The following is a 19,508-nucleotide window of genomic DNA, read 5'->3' as shown; positions in this document are numbered from 1 at the left end:
ATTCGACATATAAATTTAAAATTGGGACTGAGTAAAATTTTGAAATTTGGTTTATGTGTTATGTGTTGTTTTATGTATGTATTGACATAAGTTCAGTCTTTAGAGCTTGTGTTGAAGAGGAAAAGCTATTTTTGACATGGGGTCATTGCAGGCTGTGAAGTTTGTTTGAGTTTTTTATTTTTTAGTTGAAGTTATTATAGCATGAGCGTTAGGTTATTAACATATTAAGTAAATAAAAAAGAGAAATGGGGTAAAAGTGTTGTTGAAGATGTTCCACTCTGGCACCATCTGACCGAGGAAGTGCTTCCTATAATAGGCACATTAAGTACTCATTGTTTGAAAAGGTGTAGGGTATTGTTAGAAGAGAGAAAGGAAAAGAAAGTAAAGAAGAAGATAGATTGGCAAGTTTTTTGAGAAATGGGAAAGAGAAGCAGCTCTAAGGGAAGCAAAATCTGTTGCAGGATTAATATTAACACAGGAGATAGGAGAAGAAGGTGATAAAAAGAGGGCAAGACAGAGACGTAGGGCCAGAGAAGTGAATCTGCCTCCTCCATATGTTCTCCCCGTGTCTGCACCCCCTCCTCCCCCAGAGACACAAGCAGCAGGACAATCACCTACAGCTGAATCCCAAAAAGGGCTCTGAAGAGGAGAAGGAGGAGAAGCCACAGCTGTACCCTGATCTGTAAACCCTTCCAACATCTATGAGAAAAAAACAAAGGGACTGATATTACGACTCAACCAGCTAACATTGCTTTTCCCAGACATGTTTCCTCTCCATTAGCAGCTTCTTTTGACTACTGGCTCAGGAGTCAAGGGGACAAAGGAAACGTGCACCAGATGCCTATGTTGACATTCCCAAATCCACAGCCACGGCCAACGGATGAAGAGGAGGTAGAAGCTGTGTGTCGGAGGTGTTTTAAACTCAGATGGGCCAACATCTGATCGGCCAACATCTGATCGGCCAACTGGTCGACATCCCCAGCCATTGAATCAGTGCGGTTCAACGACATGATGGTCAACTTGGCTGAAGCTGTGCGTGCTGCTTTCCCCTTAAGAGTGTGTTGGTCAGAGATCCACAACATAAAAACAAAAGGAGGGTGAGTTAGCAGCTGACTACCGCACTCGCATGGAAACTGTTTTTGCAGCTCACTCCGGCATCGACGCTGACAATGAGGCATACGATCACCTTAGCCTCAAGGATCGTGTCATGGCTACATGTGGTGGACGGGAAACTGGACAATAGCGAATATCTGGACACATGTTCTGCACGCTGAACGAAATAAGGTTTTATTTTCAACGGATGATTAAATGAACAATTTGGTCCCTGGGGTGAAATGATTGTTCATGTGTGTATCCCTGTGCTAATTGTGTTTTGTATAACTTTTTGTTGTTGTTGGTGCACTCACTTGTATGCAAGCTTCTGTGTATAGGTGGAGTATTTGGAGGTGACAAAACACCATTGTATGTGAAAATATCTTGTGAACAAAGTAAGGATTGTGAATCAAATGTGTGTCACATTTCAGAATAGGCCTCAGGGAACCCATATAGTGAGATAATTCAGATGAAGAGATAGTATGAATAGAATTGTTTTGTTTTGATGTTTTGTTTTGTGTTTTGTTTTTGTTTGATGTTGTTCTATTTTTCTCTTGTTATATTCTGATATTCTAATTGTTTAACCTATACTAATATGTTTGCTGTGTGTAGTCATAGAAAGAGGTAGTTGATGAGACCATGTGATTTCCCAAAAATATGTTGACACTTTGTGTCAAAAGGGAGGAATGTGGGAAATAACTGGTTTTCTTCTTGTTTCCTGTAATGTTCTAAGACAACAATTAACAGTCAAGCTGTGAATGAATGCTGGGGTGATTATATGATAGGGAAAGGTCACCAGGAAAGGTCAACATAAGGGTTGCACATAATGGCATCTGTTAGGGTTAACATTAGATAACATCTACTAGGGTCATAAACATTAAGTTTGGTGTCTGTTCTTGTTTTACTTTGATGTTTGTGTATAAGTGGTGAAGCTTTTTGGAGGAAGGGGAGAGACCATTTTAGACCGTCCTTGGTGACAGTGTCTCTCCTCCATGCAAAAATCCATGCATGCAGTAAAGACATGATTTACTCAACACTGATGACTCAAGAATTTCTTTCACAATCTTTTAAGGTTTTCTGATATTTTATGGACCAAACAATTAATCGAGAAGATAATCGACAGATTCTGAAAAAAAGCGTGAGTTGCAGCTCTACTGTGAAACGTCTGAGCCCCCCCCCACACACACACACACACACACAACACTGTATGACTTTAGTGTGAATGTGACTGTGTTGCTCGTCCACATGCTGAGAAAAACACCTGCTTTAACAGCGTCATCACTCTCACTAGCCTGCTGCTAACTTAGCCAGTGTGCTGCTTACTGTGGATTTAACAGTGACAGTGAATCTGTCAATGCTACCGACGTGCTAATGATTGAGCGTATTTCTGTGAGGTGGTGCAGGAAGAAATCCAGCGAGGACAGAGTCTGGGGAAAGTGCACGGAAGCAAAGGATGATAGAAAACAGGAGGAGAAGATGCTGAGAGGACAAAAGCAGTTATTGGTGCTTCATATACTCTGAAGTCCACAGTGTGCAACCATGTGTGTGTGTGTGTGTGTGAATGCAATCCTGCTTCTTCTTCTTCTGCTTCCTGTTCTGCTGATGAAGGACAGGGAAACTTCTCCGTGCTGCCTAGTCACTGGTTACCATCGCCGGTTGCCACAGTAACAGTAGGTAATGACACATTTGGCAACGCTGATGTTTATTTTTACTAATCTCTCAGCATGATTGACTCTATTTTTACAGGAGACGTATGGATGCCAAAGAAGAACAAAGTCGCCATGGTAATGAGGTGATGAAACAGAATCACGGCTTCAAAAACATCTATATTTAGATGGCGGTGACTCGACTCCTGAATTATGAATTGTTGTTTGTGAGCAGAGAAAAACATGGAGAAGGTCACGTCGTGTGTGAGAACTGTGGTTTCTGCTGTTAACAGAGAGGAAATCATTGTTTTACTGTACTTTACCATGGAGAAGTGATCTCACAGTTTGACCTGATTAGTGACAGCTAAATCAATACATTCCTGTTTAGTTTCATTATTTTTGGTTTCTCATATTACTTGTACTTCCTGTCGTATTTTGAAACTTGTGTTTTGTTGCAATTGTCTTCACTTCCTGCCCTCCTGTGTTTCCCGCCTCTTTTACCTGCACCTGCCCTTGCTTGTGCCCCGCTCACAGAACGTTCTTGTACCTGCAGAGGAAACCCATTTGCAGTTCTTTCGTCCAGACCGATGCAGAGCCCGTCTGGACGGTGCACTGATCCGTCTGTCGATCTCCCGGGTCTGGCTTTAGATGGTGGCAGCTGTGCTTTGTCCGTCTTTGAAAACTGTGCAGTGACGTTTCATGTGATTTAATTATGAACTCTCTTGTGTCTAAATAGTTAACACCTCGTGGTATGCCAGTCGCCGGCATTTTTAGTTTAAATGACGTTCTCTGTGATGTTATGTTTCCTGCATTATTCTAACTAATCCAGGCTCTTTGACTCTATGTTCGAGTCGCAGTTTGTTAGCTCTATGTTTTGTTAGCTTTACTTTATCTAATGAAATAAACACCTGATCTTTCTCGTGCTATTTTTGTTCTCTATGTTTCACTTCTTATTTGAACTAAAATCGTCTTAAAGGTCCAGTGTGTAAATGTAGAGAGAATTAGTGACCTCTGGTGGCAAGACTGCAGATTACAATAAACTGAGCTCACGTGTACGTCATAGAACTGCGATGATCTTAAATATCTGAAAGGATGTAAACTTTCACAACTGCAACAGAACATGTCTCTTCAAGATGGCCGCCTCTGCAATGAAAGACCCTTAACTTAAGTACACTTAGGCTAATGCTACCAAAACAAAATGCTTTTCATTTGAAATAAATTCAATCTTGTAATTAAATTGGCTTCTTCCTTTAGGGGGCGCCACAGCAGATCATCTGCCTCCATCTTGTCCTCTCCCCTTGTGTCCAAAACATCTGAACCTTCACTCTCTGACTTTATCTCCAAACGTCCACATCCACACAGAAACGATCTCTGTCTTTGCTGTTTTGAAAAAGTTTCCTGTATCGTTTCAGGAAATGTCCCCAAAACACTGTAGTACATATGCCGGGCCTGTAGGGGGCGCTGTGAACTGAGTCTGGGGGAAGAAAGTGAAATTAAAAGTGAAGGAGCTGGAAAGACTCAAAAGTGAGGATTTACAGGGAACGAGATTATTTGCTAATTTTATTTTAATTCACATCTAACGGAGAATATTTTGAACAGCTGCTTTTCATCCAGCTCATTTGAGTCCACTTTGCTGTGTGTATTGATCTTCACTGGTCAAACAGCTGTCGCTCATGTTGATGTCAATACTACTGTTAGTGTGAGAGTGTGTGTGTGTGTCCAGGTATTACTAATGTTGTGGGGACCTAAACCTGTTTACACAGTCACATTATAAGGACTTGACAAAAACTACATTTTAAGATGAAGATATGTTTTAAGGTCAGGTTAAGGTTAGGGTCAGGGTCAGGGTTAGGATTAGGCCAGTAGTAATTGTAGTTAAGGTTAGAGTAAGTCTGCAGGAAATGAATGTAAGTCAATGCAATGTCCCCTCAAGTCATGAATGTCGAATATGTGTGTGTATGTGTGTGTGTACCTCCAGGATGACATCAGTCCTGGACAGACATCGTCCCCTGCAGAAGCTGACCTCCACGTTGTCCAGGCGACAGCTCCCTTTGGTGATGTTCCTCACCTGAGTGTAGCGCTGACATTCTGCCACTGGCTCACCTGACGAGGAGGAGGAGGAGGAGGAGTATGAAATGAGTTTGAAGGACAAAGCAGCGAGAGAATACAGAAGGTACAGAAGAGATGAACATGAAAAAGCAGAAGCAATTTTTCCCTCTTAATTTGCATGAAAAAGAAAAGATAAAAGAGGAGCTGGAGCCACAGTTGCTTCCACAGTGACATTGTCATGGCTCCTTGCATCATGTGACATTTCCTCCACAGGGACAGAGATTAAAGCCACAATGTAGGTTAAGTAATGTCATCTCACACTAATTGGGCTCCGTGGCAACTGGTTTTTAGACGTTTTTAGACAACTGTAGAACGTTCACATCCAGTCAATGAAGCACGATGAAGATGAGGCTTTAATCACTTACTCTTCTCATATATACTCATACAAATATATACGTATACAAATTTATGTATCCAGTTTACTTTTCCTGATACATTTGAATGCAAACAAGTCAATTGACTTCTTTGTTGAAATAATCATTTTCTTACATTTAATACAAACACGAGTAATATTCTCATTTCTGAAAACATTCTGTTTGTTACACTAACCTGGAAACTGCTTTCTACAGACTGGACAACAGCTGCCTGCTTCCTCCACCTTTACCTGCCCCTGAGAGAGAGACAGAGACACAGAGAGAGAGAGAGAGACAGACACAGAGAGCAAGAGAGAGAGAGACAGCATGATTTGTCTTTTTAATCTTCTTTACAAAATGAGAACAGACACAGCAGTAGTTTTCCTGAAACTCGAGAGATCAGCAAAATAAACCCAGAATGTAACAGTTAATAACATCAACAGAGCCAAAGATCTTACATACTTTAAATAACTGCGTTTATTACTGATCACCTGTTATCAAATGATTTAATGATGTGATGATGAGCAGCCAACACGATACATAGTTAACTACGGCAAAGTTCTATACATGGAAACATGTGAGACAGTAAAAGTAGTTCAAATAAAAGATATGGAATAAAAATCAATAAAAGCAGCTCAGGCTCAAACTTGTCTTTGTCTTCTGAAACAACGAGCAGAGAGGAGACAAAAGACATGCGACACAAACAGCTGCCACATGAGCACCGCCCTATATATAGATTTAACTATGGTATAATCATTGTAGGTTGCTGGTTTGAATCCCGCCTCAGCCGATATTCTCCTGGTGTGTGAGCGTGGATTTTCTCCAGTTTCCTCTCACAGAGCTTCGTCACTGACTCTGAACTGTAGGTGTGAACGGTTGTCCAGGGTTTGACCCCGCCCACCTCTGCCCTGTCAGCGCCCCGTAACGCTGAAGTGGCCGACAGTGAATCACATTAGAATAGATTAGATTAGAAGTGTCTTGATGGTTTTTACTCTGGTTATTTTAGAAAGATTTCTACCTGGGACACTGTGGATCATGAGACAGAGGACAGAGGACAGATGAGGAGAGTTTAAGCTGCATGAGACAATGTAAACACATGATGAGTAATGGAGGCTGCAGCACAAAGAGAGACAATCAAACAGATGGGAAAGGGAACAGAAATAAGAAGTGAGACATGGAGAAACAAAAATAGCAAGAGAAAGACCAGGAATGATACAAGGACACACAGGACGAGCACAGATGGAGAGAAGCTGCTGAGGAAGAGGAAGAGAGAGAGAAAGAGAGAGAGCGATCCAGAGCAGTGAGAGAGAAGCAGGATGTCCCGTGGTGTCCCTGTCTGAGAATAGCTATGGTTAACGTACAGTCACACACAGTCTGACAGCAGTCTGCAGAGCCATGACAACACCAGCCTCAGCTCACCCCACAAATGTCCCCCATCATTTTCTAAAACACACACACACACACACCTCTGTTTAGCCTGGGGAGTCGTCCTCCCACTCTGCACTGCTGCCAGTCTTCCCTCAGGGAAGGAGGAGCCCACTCACTTAAAGGCGGTCAGGTCATGAATAAGAAGCTCTGCGCGTGTGTGTGTGCATATGTGTGCACTTGTCACTTGGCTTTTTAAACCTGCAGTGTGTAACTTTTACAAAACACTCCTGCCGGACGTGACTGAGGGTAAACTGCCGGGACTTTTGCGCAGTAAATGTATTGATGCTTCTTCGTGTTTATATGAATGTTTCAAATCAAACACACATTTGTTTATATTTAAGATTACTTTGGTAGATCTGATAATCTGTGTATTTACACCTGTACTCACAAGTGGTCAGGTGCTTAACAATTGCAATCCCATCAAAGACAACGCGTTTTAATGTCAGGTGTAAAGTAGGCCTGTGTTTAAATCTCATGTGAGATGACTGCAGCCAGGTGAGAGTTTGACTGAAAACACAAAGAAACATCTACCTCTACTGCTCAAAAAACCCTGTCTCTGCTGCTGTATACACAAAAACACTCCCTCTGTTAGGTCTGACAGTTTTGCTTGACAGACAGATGAAAACATCTGTCCATTCCATCTACAGCTTTATCTTGCATATGAGGATGTTGTGAGGATGATGTGATGATGTTGTGATGCTGATGTGATAATGTTGTGATGCTGTTGTGATGATGTTGTGATGCTGATGTGAGGATGATGTGATGATGTTGTGATGCTGATGTGATAATGTTGTGATGATGTTGTGATGCTGATGTGATAATGTTGTGATGCTGATGTGAGGATGATGTGATGATGTTGTGATGCTGTTGTGATGATGTTGTGATGCTGATGTGGGATGATGTGATGATGTTGTGATGCTGATGTGAGGATGATGTGATGATGTTGTGATGCTGTTGTGATGATGTTGTGATGCTGATGTGAGGATGATGTGATGATGTTGTGATGCTGATGTGATGATGTTGTGATGCTGATGTGATGATGTTGTGATGATGTTGTGATGGTGATGTGAGGATGTTGTGAGGCTGATGTGAGGATGTTGTGAGGCTGATGTGAGGATGTTGTGGGATGTTGTGATGATGCTGTGATGCTGATGTGAGGCTGATGTGAGGCTGATGTGAGGATGTTGTGAGGCTGATGTGAGGATGTTGTGAGGATGCTGTGATTATGCTGTGATGATGTTGTGATGCTGATGTGAGGATGTTGTGAGGACACTGTGATGATGTTGTGAGGCTGTTGTGAGGATGTTGTGAGGACACTGTGATGATGTTGTGAGGCTGTTGTGAGGATGTTGTAAGGACACTGTGATGATGTTGTGAGGATGCTGTGATGATGCTGTGATGATGAGGATGATGTGGGATGTTGTGAGGCTGATGTGAGGATGTTGTGAGGATGTTGTAAGGACACTGTGATGATGTTGTGAGGATGTTGTGAGGATGCTGTGATGATGCTGTCATGCTGATGTGAGGATGATGTAAGGATGTTGTAAGGATGTACAGCTCAGTGATGCAGTAGCATAAAGAGCTGTGTGGACCACAGGTGAAACACTTGACTGTCAACTGTGTGGAGCTCACTATACAATTAACCTCTCCTTAAAGTTGTGGATGTCAGCAGAATGTATTTTTACCCTGGACTTTACACAGTACTGCTGTGTGTTAAAGATATAAATTCAGCTTATAGTGTCAAGAATGAGTCACCAGACTTTTCTAGTGTGACTGTGACTTTGTCACTTCATTATCATGGAGAAAGGAAGCTGCTGGGTTTCTACGTCCAGTCCATTCACTGCCTTTGTATGATGAGGTGACCCAAAACTGCACCAATGCTCTTTTGTTGAATCTAACACTGTTTGTTTGTTTGTTTGGATTCACACAGGTGATGTCAGAACATAAATGAAATAAGCTAATTTAATAAACTGAAATATTGAATGAATGAATGAACGAATGAATGGATGAATGAATTCAGTCACTTCTGTCGTTTTCTCAGTGGTCACTTTGTTCTGGAGAATGCTTAGTGTTAGCACCATCACATGTTATGTTTTACAATTGTGATGACAACTATCTGCTTGGCTCGTTTTCACTGTTAATTATGGGATTGACTTGAAGAGAAAAGACATTTTCTTTGATTAAAAAAAAACCAAAACATTGTCACCTCCTTTCCTTCTGCTCTGTTTGTGACTGTGAACAGAACCTGACCAGACTGATGCAGTTCTGACCAGAACCTGTATTTATGCACAGCTAAAATTTCACCCTGTGTCGAGGTCTACAAAAATGATTTGTATTTAATGAGGTGTTTATTTTTGTTCTGCCTCTAGTGTCTGTGTGTGTGTGTGCATTTGTGTGTACAGAGCACATCCATAATTCATTGTTCAGTTCACCTTCTCCTACAAGATCATCTGGCACTAACTATCCATGTGTGTGTGACTAAGCATTGTATAAATGAATGAATGAATGAATGAATGAATGACCCTCATCCAAACACTGACAATCACACAATTGTACAGTTTCACCGAATGCTGCCGCCAGTTTTTATGTATATTTCACAACGTCAGAAGAGTAAACGTCCACACACTGTGGTGATGAGGAGACTGTGGTGATGATGAAGAGACTGTGATGATGAGACAGTGGTGATGATGATGTCAGAAGCTCTGCAGAACCTTCTCACAGTAGATGAAGTGCACTGAGACAGAACTCAGAGTGTTTCTGCACAGAGTAGAGGAGGAAGAAGTGGCTTGTGGGAGGACTGGACAGTCAGGTATTGATCTACTTCAGCCACAGACTTGCAGAGAACATCCCACACATTCTTCGGGGACTTCTCTCCATTTCACAGAGTAATTGAGATGTTTTATAAACTGGTGGCCTCCAGGGTGGCAGCAGCTGCAGCATGGACCGATGTCCTTGTCTGAGAGACTGAATGTGCTTTCCTAAAATAACATTACATCTAACTGCCAAATACTGTACCGTTACATATAAAAGTCTGATTCTAAGGCTATGAAACACTTAGACAAACTTATGCTGTTGTATATTAAATTTCTGCAGATACATTTGCCCTGATGTTGTATGATAATCCTAATCTGGATTAACAAGTGAAAAAATAGATGGAAACTGTCGAAGGAAAGACTTGACTTGACTAACAATAACCCATTTTAAGGAGTTTAGGTAAAGGCAACTTGGCTAAAACAAGTTCCCTTTAGGTAAAGCCGTGAAGATGCTCTGACCTGGATGAGTTAGACACATACACATGTCTCACCTGGTCACAGTGGAGTGGAGGACACCTCAGCTGACACTGCTTCTCCCCGTTCACACAGCGGCAGGACATGCAGTCCTCGTCCCACTCTGATCCTGCCTGAATCACACAAACAGGTATTGGGATTATGCCTCAACCTCCCCCTAACTCTTTACTTCATGGACGTTCACATTACTGTCTCTCTGCTCATTGCACTGCACTGTTAATTGAATAATTTAGATTATGGAGACACAGTGGTGTCACATGCAGTGATTACAACAAGACATCGACAGATTCAATCCTTCATTCTAGTGTGTGAATCATCACCAGAGTGTTTACAAGCTCCCACTGTCACTCATGCTCAACCATTCAGTGAAATGGACAGTGTGTGGACATTAGCCAAGCAGGTCAGTGAGTGATTTCTTCTTCTTTTTCCATCTCCAAGTAAAGAAGAAGGAAAAAAGAAAGAGGATGGCGAGGACGGATCTGACCTCCTGTCAGCATATGATTCATTCTTATGATCCCCTAATATCCCCAGCTTCATAAATAATTCCTGGCAGGCTTGCCCAGTTGTGGTCAGAGTGCTGGTCTTCTACGACACCTTGTACATAATGGATGAGGCCGAGGGCTGCAGAGACTTTGTGCTGTAATGTGCTCCACAGGGCAAGTCACTCATCTTCTAATAAGCTGCTGTTCATGAGCAAATAACACAGTGGCCGTGAATAAACACTGGCTTCTGTGTGTGTGTGTGTGTGTGTGTGTGTGTTCACCTCTCTCTGGATGCCCTGGTCATGGCAGGGGCAGAGGGCTGGGATGACACAAACACCCTCCATGTTCCGGTAAAGCCCCTCCTCACAGAAGCAGCCCTCAGCAGAGTGAGTGCAGTTGACAGGAGGGGAGGAGTAAATGTCCCGGCAGCTCCGCTCACACAGCACGACCACCTCCACTGACTGGATCCTCCTCCTCCTCCACTGCTCCCCGTCAGGACACACTGCAGAGACAGAGGAGCGATGACTTAAACGACTTAAAAGAAGAGATGGTGGGGAAAAGGAGGGAAGATGACAAATGTGGAAGAAGTGAGAGGCAAACTGGCACAGAGGTAAATGTTGAATTTGTTGCGACGAGGGAGCAGAGAGAATCCAAATAAAATCCAAACTAATGTGTGTCCCATAGAAATGATATTTAAAGCTGCAGTGCATCACTTCTGCCTCTGGTTCTCTGAGTGAACAGAACATTATATCATTATTATGAATTCAAAATCTTTTTGTGAAAAAGATGCAAAAATGATAAGTGGTAACATTTTGTCATCAAAATAACACATGATATTTCTAACATTCTTTTGGAAACATGTTACTGTGAGAAGCATATTTATAATTGATTTTATTGCCTTTTTACAATAGGTTTATACATATATATATATATATATATACATAGTGTTAAGACAATGATTTATGACGATCATGTTTTATTGTGTTCTCAGTTTTATTCATACAGACTGCACATGAGCTGAAGCTTGACGTCACACATACATTATTATTTCATATTGTGGTAATATTAGATGTATTGTCTCTGTCTATTAAATATCTCCTTTCTGATCACTCACCACAGTCAGGGGCCGTGCACAGTCTGGTGCGGTGGTCAGGGCCCTCACAGGGGGCCCCTCCATATCTGCTGGACTCCAGGACCGTTCTGGTGGAGCTCTGTTGTCCAGTACCACAGCTGGAGGAGCACGGACTCCACTGTGACCAGCTGGACCACACGCAGTCCACTGAAGGAGGAGGAGAGCAGAGGAAGAATATTAACCAGAACTCTCAGGTTCAGAGTTAAACAGTTCACAGACTGAAGATGAGGCTGCACAATCCTCTGCTGTGTTCGTTACGTGATCACAGACCAGACCTGGACCAGAGGGCGGCTCTGTGATGTGATCTGAAGCGTGGTGTGTGATATTTGCTGTGTTGGGTTGTGAGAACAGTTTGGTAAGTTCATCGTTCCTCATTTTGTTTGTTGATGCTCGTTACATCTGCACAGATCACTGTCATTGGTCAGCAGGTGTCTCACATGTGTATGGTCCTGACAGTCAGCTGTGTGTTCTGACACTGACATAAAATATGATTCATTCTTTTTTTAACAGTTCTTTAATTGTCTATTGTTACTCATTTACAATGTCTCTCCACACACTGCTGTCACATATTTACATATCGTTACATATTCACCTTTAGTCAGCAGTGCTTTTTCATCAGTGTGATTAGAGGAAACAGTGTATTGTTAATCATATGTTTACTGTCACTGTCATAGGCACCTAATGCTAATAATCTGTCAATTATATGATTCTATTAAATTTGAACAGCGAGCAGGAAGCAGTCGTGCTTCTCCCTCCAGTGCTCACTTTGTTTCAATATCAAATTCACTTTTTCTATTAAAATGAGGTGTGGTCTAATTGTCCTGAGGAAATGGAAATGAGCTGCTGATTGTAATAATAATAATAATAATAATAACATGAGATAATGAGCTGATCAACAGAAAACCTGTTGCTTAAATGGATCATTATACTTTAGATGTAACAGAGACAGAGGATCTTCCTCAGGGCTTCTCTCCAACTACCTTCACTTGTCTCTAGTAACAGTACGTCACGTTCTAGGATGCAAAGGTCACAGACTGCTGGAACATTAGAAATGTCCCTGTTGTGTGAATAATAATAAGGAATTTTCTCTCTCAATTTTTTTTCCCTTATCTTTAAATAGCAAAAGTGGATTTGGGCATGACCTACATTCTCTTGTGCTACGTGTTGTAGATTCAGTATGAAGAGCCCTCAGAGTCGTCTGAATCACATACTCACTGTGGAGGTGCTGAGTACAATCTTATGATCAAGAGTGAGAATGTAAGACGAGATGAAATGAAACTACAAATCAACAGATCAGTGTTCCATACTTTCGCTCTGGTTTTTCGGATGTGAACCAGTGTTTGTGCAACAGTTAAATCAAAAACAAACAACCATCATTTGAACCAAGAGTTGCAGCAGCAACTGTGACTAAGTATAGAAAGTGTAGATTCACACGTCTGTTATTGTCCTGACAGTTGAAGCAGCTGCTGTAAAAGCTGTGACAGAGCATCACTCACCATCACAGCTCTCTGAGGTACAGCTGAACGCTCCACCGCGGCACACACTGGAGAAAGTCAAGAAAAACAGGGATCATGTCAGGTTATTATTAGAGGTGTCAAATGAGATTGCAATTAATTAATTACAGTCATATTTAGCACATTATGTTTTTTAAGCGCAGTTTGGGGTCAGAAAACACAATCGGCCTGGAACTAGTAGAAGTAGTAGTACAAGTAGAAGTGGAACTAGTCGACAGGCTACTAGGCTTGGAATGTTTACATTGAAAGGGTCTATATGGACCTGAAGATTGTTTTTTATTTGTATTTGAGTTTGACAAAAGAAGAATTTAAATGGCTGCCTCTGTTCAAGTTTGTTAAAACAGTAAATTACTTCATAAAGCCACTTTTTGTTATATAGCAATCATTTGAGCTGCCGTAATAGTGAATTTAAATGAAAATGCATCAAGTTAAGGGCTTTTCTCAGCAATTTTAGGTGAGATTCTAAAACACTGAGATCTCTGAGAAGTATGAAAACAATGCGGAAGAGTAAATGTGTGACGACATGTCTGCTACATTCCAGACCTGTTACACAACACTCATTGGTGTTGAGTGAGACGTGGAAATTCAATTCTGCTTTTAAAAATGCAAAAGGTTAGAATTACATTTCTAATTTTCTAATATCAGTGTTGCATTAGCTTCAGCTCTTCTTCAGTAGAACATGAGTTATGTTCCCAGTCTGATAGAAGGTGACGTCTGTCGCTCTTTCATACACACACACATGAAACATCTAAATGACTGGATGACTGCAGTCTTTGCTGATTTATTGATGATAAAGCCTCCTGATCCATATTTGATTTTCTGCCACACTGAGCTTTTATTGACTATGACACACACACACACACACACGCTATCATTAGCTACAGTAAGTCCATAACTTTGGCCTGAAATCAGATAGAACTCAGTATCCAAGCAATGGTAGATGCATAAAATGGATCAGAAGGTGTTTGGTGAGACAAGGAAGGTTGGTGGTGGAATAAGGAAGTACAGGAAAGTATCCAAAGGACAAGGATGGCAAAGACGTGGGTCAGACAGGGAGATGAAGAACGTAGGCTGGAGAACTGGGAGTCTAGACATGCAGCAACGAGAGAGGTGACAAAGGAAAAGGCTTACAGTATAGTGAGTGTATGAGAGGCTGGACACTAAGGAAGGAGAGAAGGACGTTGTGCAGTGGATTAGTGAAGAGGATGAACAGTGGAAAGGTATGTAAGAAGACATGTATGGGGACATGTATGAGGACAGTGGTGCGGTGTACAGTTGGAGTAACAGATGGGTTCAAAGTGAAGGTGAGATTACATCAGGGATCAGGTCTGAGCCCCTTCTTGTTTGCTATGGTGATGGACAGGTGGACAGATGAGGTCAGACAGGAGTCCAACACTAACAGAGGGTTAGTGTTGGACCACAGAGAAGCTTTTTGGTGTTTTTATGTGAAAGCATTGTGATTTATGTGTTTATGTACAAATACAGTTTGACTGATAATTAAAATATACCTTTATCATTCCACTGTATTGTATTTATTGTCTGACTTTCTTTCGGATCACTTGATTCACATCATGCTCAAAGACAATGCTGGTCAATACAGGCGACAAAATATTTTAGATTTCATGGTCAGTTGGATGGGTAACATGTATCAGTCAGTTGGTTTTTGATCAGCTCCCACTTAAAGAAAACATACATGTGATAAAAACTCTAATATCCACTGCAATACTAAGAGATGGTTGGTCTGTAAGAGGCTGCAGTTTCAGCACAGATTCAGCCTGAATGTAAAGTCCCTCCAGGACCAAGATCCAACTCCTGAGTTATGATAGTCAGAGCTAATTCAGCAGAGTGGAGAACAGCGTGTGAGCTCACAGCATGTCCCTGTTGGTTAAATCAGCATATGAATGGATGGAAGTGTGTGTTACCATGTATTGCAGTGGTGCTGAATGGTTGTTCCAGGTGGTAGCAGAGCTTCTGTGGTCTCACCACTGCTGACGTTCAGTCTTTGGAAAGCAGGCGGCAGAGACAGTGCTGAGCAGGGACAGTCAGCGTGGGACATGCATGAGCCTCCGTACATCACCTGTGAGAGACAGTTAAAACTGTGAGGAATATGGCGCACACGCACGCACTCACACGCACACACAGACAGACACAGTCCAGACCTGTCCAGGAGGACAGCGACACCCAGGAGTGCAGGGTCCAAGTAAACAGTGAGTGAATGGCCACAGGTCCTCACAGGTGTAGGGACAGGAACCTGAACAGTCACTGAACACCTGTCCACTGGGACACTCTGTAACAAACAGACAACACTGTGATGAGTGCACGTTACAGTCTGTCTTTAGCCAAAACATCAGCTTAGTCACATTAAAACGTCCATTATGTCCCGAATTTATTTCATTAACTCATAAAATGACAATGACATGACAACAGAGATTAAGGAAACACGATAAACCCTTAAATACTACCCTTTCTAAAAGAGTTAGTGAACTCTAAAGACCTCACTCTCAAAAATGTATGTTCATATGTAAATGTTTCAAAGCTATTTATGGAATCTGATGACATCATATACATCACACATCCCTCAACCATGACATGTCACACATACACTAGGAATACTGCACCATGTTTAATAATATTTGTTGTATTTATACTACTTCTGCTGTTTAAGTGAATATTTTATTATTTACTTATGTGTATATTTGAGATGGGAGAAGACACAAGACTCATTACCTGACATACCTGACAAACATGACTATGATTCAGTTATTAGACTGCTGCTCTGCGGATGTACAATACATGTGCTGTGAGTGTGTGTACACATGTTACCAGATAGGCAGCTGTTGGTGTTGCACACTGTATGTTGTTCTAAAGGTCCTGCACAGGCTGTCCCTCCAGGTTCTGGCTCTCTGAGGACGGTCTTGTTCCGCATGGACAACCCACCACCACACGTAGAAGTGCACTGAGTCCAGGGAGACCAGTCACTCAGCAGACATCCCACTGGACAAAAGACAGAGGAGGAAGATGCAGGAGAGATAACAACAAAGATCATCTTCAGCAAGTGAATGTAATGTTTGAATGACGTGTTAAACGTAAGCATGTGAGACCTGGACATGAAGGCAGATCACAGCTCTCCGTCTCCTCAGTATCAGCACAGGAAGGACCGCCTTCTGTGTCCTGGCAGAGGCGTGTCCTTGTCCTCTGGCCACGCCCACAGGACGTTGAGCAGGAGCTCCACGTGGCCCAAGGCTCATAAACCGGGCAGGGAAGCTCGGTGCACACCAGAGTGCCGTTGTCACACACACTGCACATACAGGGTTATGAGGAGAGTTTCCATGGTAACAAACAAGAATATTATGTATGAAATTCTTTACTCACCAGGTGTTACAGTCCATGGTAAGCTCTTGTTTGGGTAAGAACTCCAGTGTCCCATTGCCTGATGGGATACCACAGCGACACTCAGTGACAGGCACACAGTGACCGTCCTGCAGCAGACGTCCCGCCGCACACCGACAACCTCAAACAAGAAAGAGACGACATAAGAAAAACGTGCTGGATGACCATGAGGGAGAATCTGCTGAAAAGTTACCTGCATGACAGGCTCCTTGCAGACACTGAACATGCTCCCATAAGTCAGTGCAGCTGCGAGGACACTGGTTAGCGCAGCTCTCGTGGTACGTCCGTCCTCTGTCCTCACAACGCTCGCCTATAAAAGAAAGAAAGAAAGTCTGTCTCATATCTTTATTTCTGCCATGTGAGCCATTGTTTGACAGATATTTGGAAGAACGGATGAAAATTTAGAACGTATCAAGTGACTGTGCAACAAATGACAATTTTCTATCAGACTGCACCTTTTTAAACATTTGGTTTGGACTTCATGAACAGAAACAATGTAACACTCTATCGTGCATCATTTCAAATCCGACCTGTTTGCAGTCGTCTGACTTCACTGTCCTCAGTCTGTCCTGACATAAAAACAAACACTTCCTGTGTGCAGCGGGGCAAGATGAGAGCTAAATATTATCACGTGGATCTGGTGAATGGTTTGACTGTGACAGATATGTGCTTATATTTCCAGTCTTAAATATGTGTTATATAATATTTAAATGTGTTTAAAATAAAGGCGAGTTTTACCGATGCAGACTCCGGTGTTGCAGCTCTGGCTCTGCGTCTGTTGACTCTTACAGTGAGAGGGAGGTCCCAGCGGAGAGGCCAGGGGTCGTCTGTAGCGCTGCCTGACTCCACCGCTGCATGGGTCGGCACACGCTGTCCAGGCACTCCACATACTCCACTGACACAGATCTGGAGGAGCAGAGAGATCATCATCATCATCTTCCTCTTAATTATGATTGTAACGATCATAATTGTTGTGATACTCATCTATAAATAAAGTGAGTTCATGTGTAAGAACACTTGAGCTGATTACATTTCTGATGAATATGTCAAAAATGAGAGTTTGATTTATGTGTTTGTAGATATTTGGATCCATGATAAAATAAAAGACTTCACGCTTTTGACATCAAATCAAAGGTAGTGATTCTGAAAAATTCACTCATCTCTAAAGAGGAGCGAAGAGCTGATGGAAGAACTTCAGGATAAATAAATGGTTCTTCATACACACTTTAACACTTCCTGTGTCCCACAGACACAGGGACCTTAAACAGCACAGTAACACTTTTCAGTCTGGATACTGATACTTCATCAACTATGCATCAACACTAAAGCAGTACAGTTGTTTTAATGGATCAGATCATTTTTAATTGACATCAGATTAGAGAAAATGACACATGTTAACAGTCAAAAGTGATGCAGGTCTTCCCAACTTCCTGGACAGTTTTTTAATCTACAAAGGCTGGATATGCAGTGTTTACTCCTGATACTTGACAGATTCATACTCTATACTATCTTCATATCTCTCTCTCTCTCTCTCACACACACATAAACACATACACTGACTCAGTCATATTCAGCCATGGCTGAAAACAAACATATTTCATCTTTGCAAACAAATGTATTCATGTTTATTTACATATGGAGCAGGAAAATGAAAATCAGTCACAGGCGCTCGCTCAGGTGTGAACTGCTGTCCATTTATAATCAAATGACCATGATCACCCGTGTTGTTACAAAGTGCTGAACAAAGAAATCTGACTTGCACTTCCCACCATATTTCCCTCTCCTCTCCTCCCAGTCTTTTCATCATCACAGTCACTGTGACAGTCTAACCAAACGAGAAGTTCTTTTTCTCAGAAGCCATGCTTATCTAGCTCTGACTAGTCACTGCGTTTGTCTGCATTAACTCATTTGTTAGAGGAAAAGCGTCATATTGTCACCACATGCTGAGGAGAAGTCAGACGGCACCAAATCTATCACCTTCCCTCGCAGTGGCGTTAAAGAATAAAGTGTCAGACTGAGCCACTGACTGCATTTCTTTTTCCAAGATGAACGTAACCCCTTTTTGTCCTATTGCACAGACACCATTACCTCGGCAGATGTTAACATCTGGACAAAGCCTCTCCTCCACAAGTGGCCCAGGACACTGGCTCTCCTCTTCTTTAGAGACTGGAAAACCAGAGTCGAGGTCCAAACAGGCTCGGAAACGCCTCTGGACCGACAACATTCTAGTACCATTGCTGAGCCCAGGTTGTAAAGTGCTGTGCTGCAGGAAGGAGGAGGGTTGACATGGGGAACAGGGGGTCCACTCTGACCACTCACTGATGATGACTGAAAGAAGGAAAGAAAGAGGAAAGGTAGTAACGAGGAGGAGGAGGAGAGATCAACAAAGTGATTCAGCATTCTTACCTTCACACTCTCTTGTGTCACAGTGTAAAGTGCCATCATGGCAAAGGCTGAAGAAATGACCAACAAAGAAAGTGATGTTAACAACAGGGTGATCATGCCCTGACGATCAAAGAAGAGAAACAGACGCTGAAGCATCAAAATCTATCGCTACAGAAGTGTAATAGCATCTGCACACTGGCTAAAAGCCTCTCATTCATTCTAACCAGCTACTGCAGCCTATGGTGATGGCATGGCCCTGAGGGACAGTGACAGGTGTAGGGGGTCGTCCTGAAGCCTGGTGTTGCAGGTGGATGCAGCCACACTCTTCAGGAGGGACACAGCTTCCATTCTGCTGCAGCAAACCCTGAAACAAAGTAAAATGTAATTACAGAAAATGAACAATCGTTCATCGAGTTATAATAACAGGTGAAAATATTTATCCCTTTTATCTTCAGTGTCACGATCAAGTAAAAGACACAAGAGTTGTGTTCTTCATCCAGAGAAGCAATGTTTGCTGCATTCATCTGAAAATGGTATCAGGTATCAGACCTGAGGGAGCATTTGTGTGTATACAGCAGTAGAGCACAGGTGGGTGGAGACAAGTATTTATTCCATCAAACTGCTTAACGACTGGGTTCAGGGTTAGAGCAGTAAAATTCACTTCTGAACCTTTTCTTCTTTCTGCTTCAG

At 42.2% G+C, this 19,508-nt stretch overlaps 1 protein-coding gene across 1 annotated transcript in view; it reads right to left on the bottom strand.

The window, feature by feature from the left end:
- The window catches only part of sspo (SCO-spondin), a 66,289-nt gene that overhangs the window by 2,574 nt on the left and 44,207 nt on the right, over window positions 1–19,508 (bottom strand). Inside the window, exons 100-115 of the mRNA XM_044045410.1 lie at window positions 19,043–19,182; window positions 18,840–18,886; window positions 18,522–18,761; window positions 17,172–17,339; window positions 16,627–16,743; window positions 16,416–16,554; window positions 16,145–16,341; window positions 15,867–16,037; window positions 15,203–15,330; window positions 14,966–15,120; window positions 13,026–13,072; window positions 11,512–11,676; window positions 10,679–10,899; window positions 9,933–10,028; window positions 5,397–5,457; window positions 4,711–4,841 (exon numbers count right to left, since the gene is read on the bottom strand). Of these exons, the coding sequence (XP_043901345.1) occupies window positions 4,711–4,841; window positions 5,397–5,457; window positions 9,933–10,028; window positions 10,679–10,899; window positions 11,512–11,676; window positions 13,026–13,072; window positions 14,966–15,120; window positions 15,203–15,330; window positions 15,867–16,037; window positions 16,145–16,341; window positions 16,416–16,554; window positions 16,627–16,743; window positions 17,172–17,339; window positions 18,522–18,761; window positions 18,840–18,886; window positions 19,043–19,182 (2,223 nt within the window). The remainder of the gene's footprint in view (window positions 1–4,710; window positions 4,842–5,396; window positions 5,458–9,932; window positions 10,029–10,678; window positions 10,900–11,511; window positions 11,677–13,025; window positions 13,073–14,965; window positions 15,121–15,202; window positions 15,331–15,866; window positions 16,038–16,144; window positions 16,342–16,415; window positions 16,555–16,626; window positions 16,744–17,171; window positions 17,340–18,521; window positions 18,762–18,839; window positions 18,887–19,042; window positions 19,183–19,508) is intronic.

Source organism: Solea senegalensis, linkage group LG1, assembly GCF_019176455.1.
Source record: "Solea senegalensis isolate Sse05_10M linkage group LG1, IFAPA_SoseM_1, whole genome shotgun sequence".
In the NCBI taxonomy this organism is placed as follows: Eukaryota; Metazoa; Chordata; class Actinopteri; order Pleuronectiformes; family Soleidae; genus Solea; species Solea senegalensis.
The sequence above is the reverse complement of the archived record's forward strand: the minus strand, read 5'-3'. Positions and strand labels throughout refer to the sequence as shown.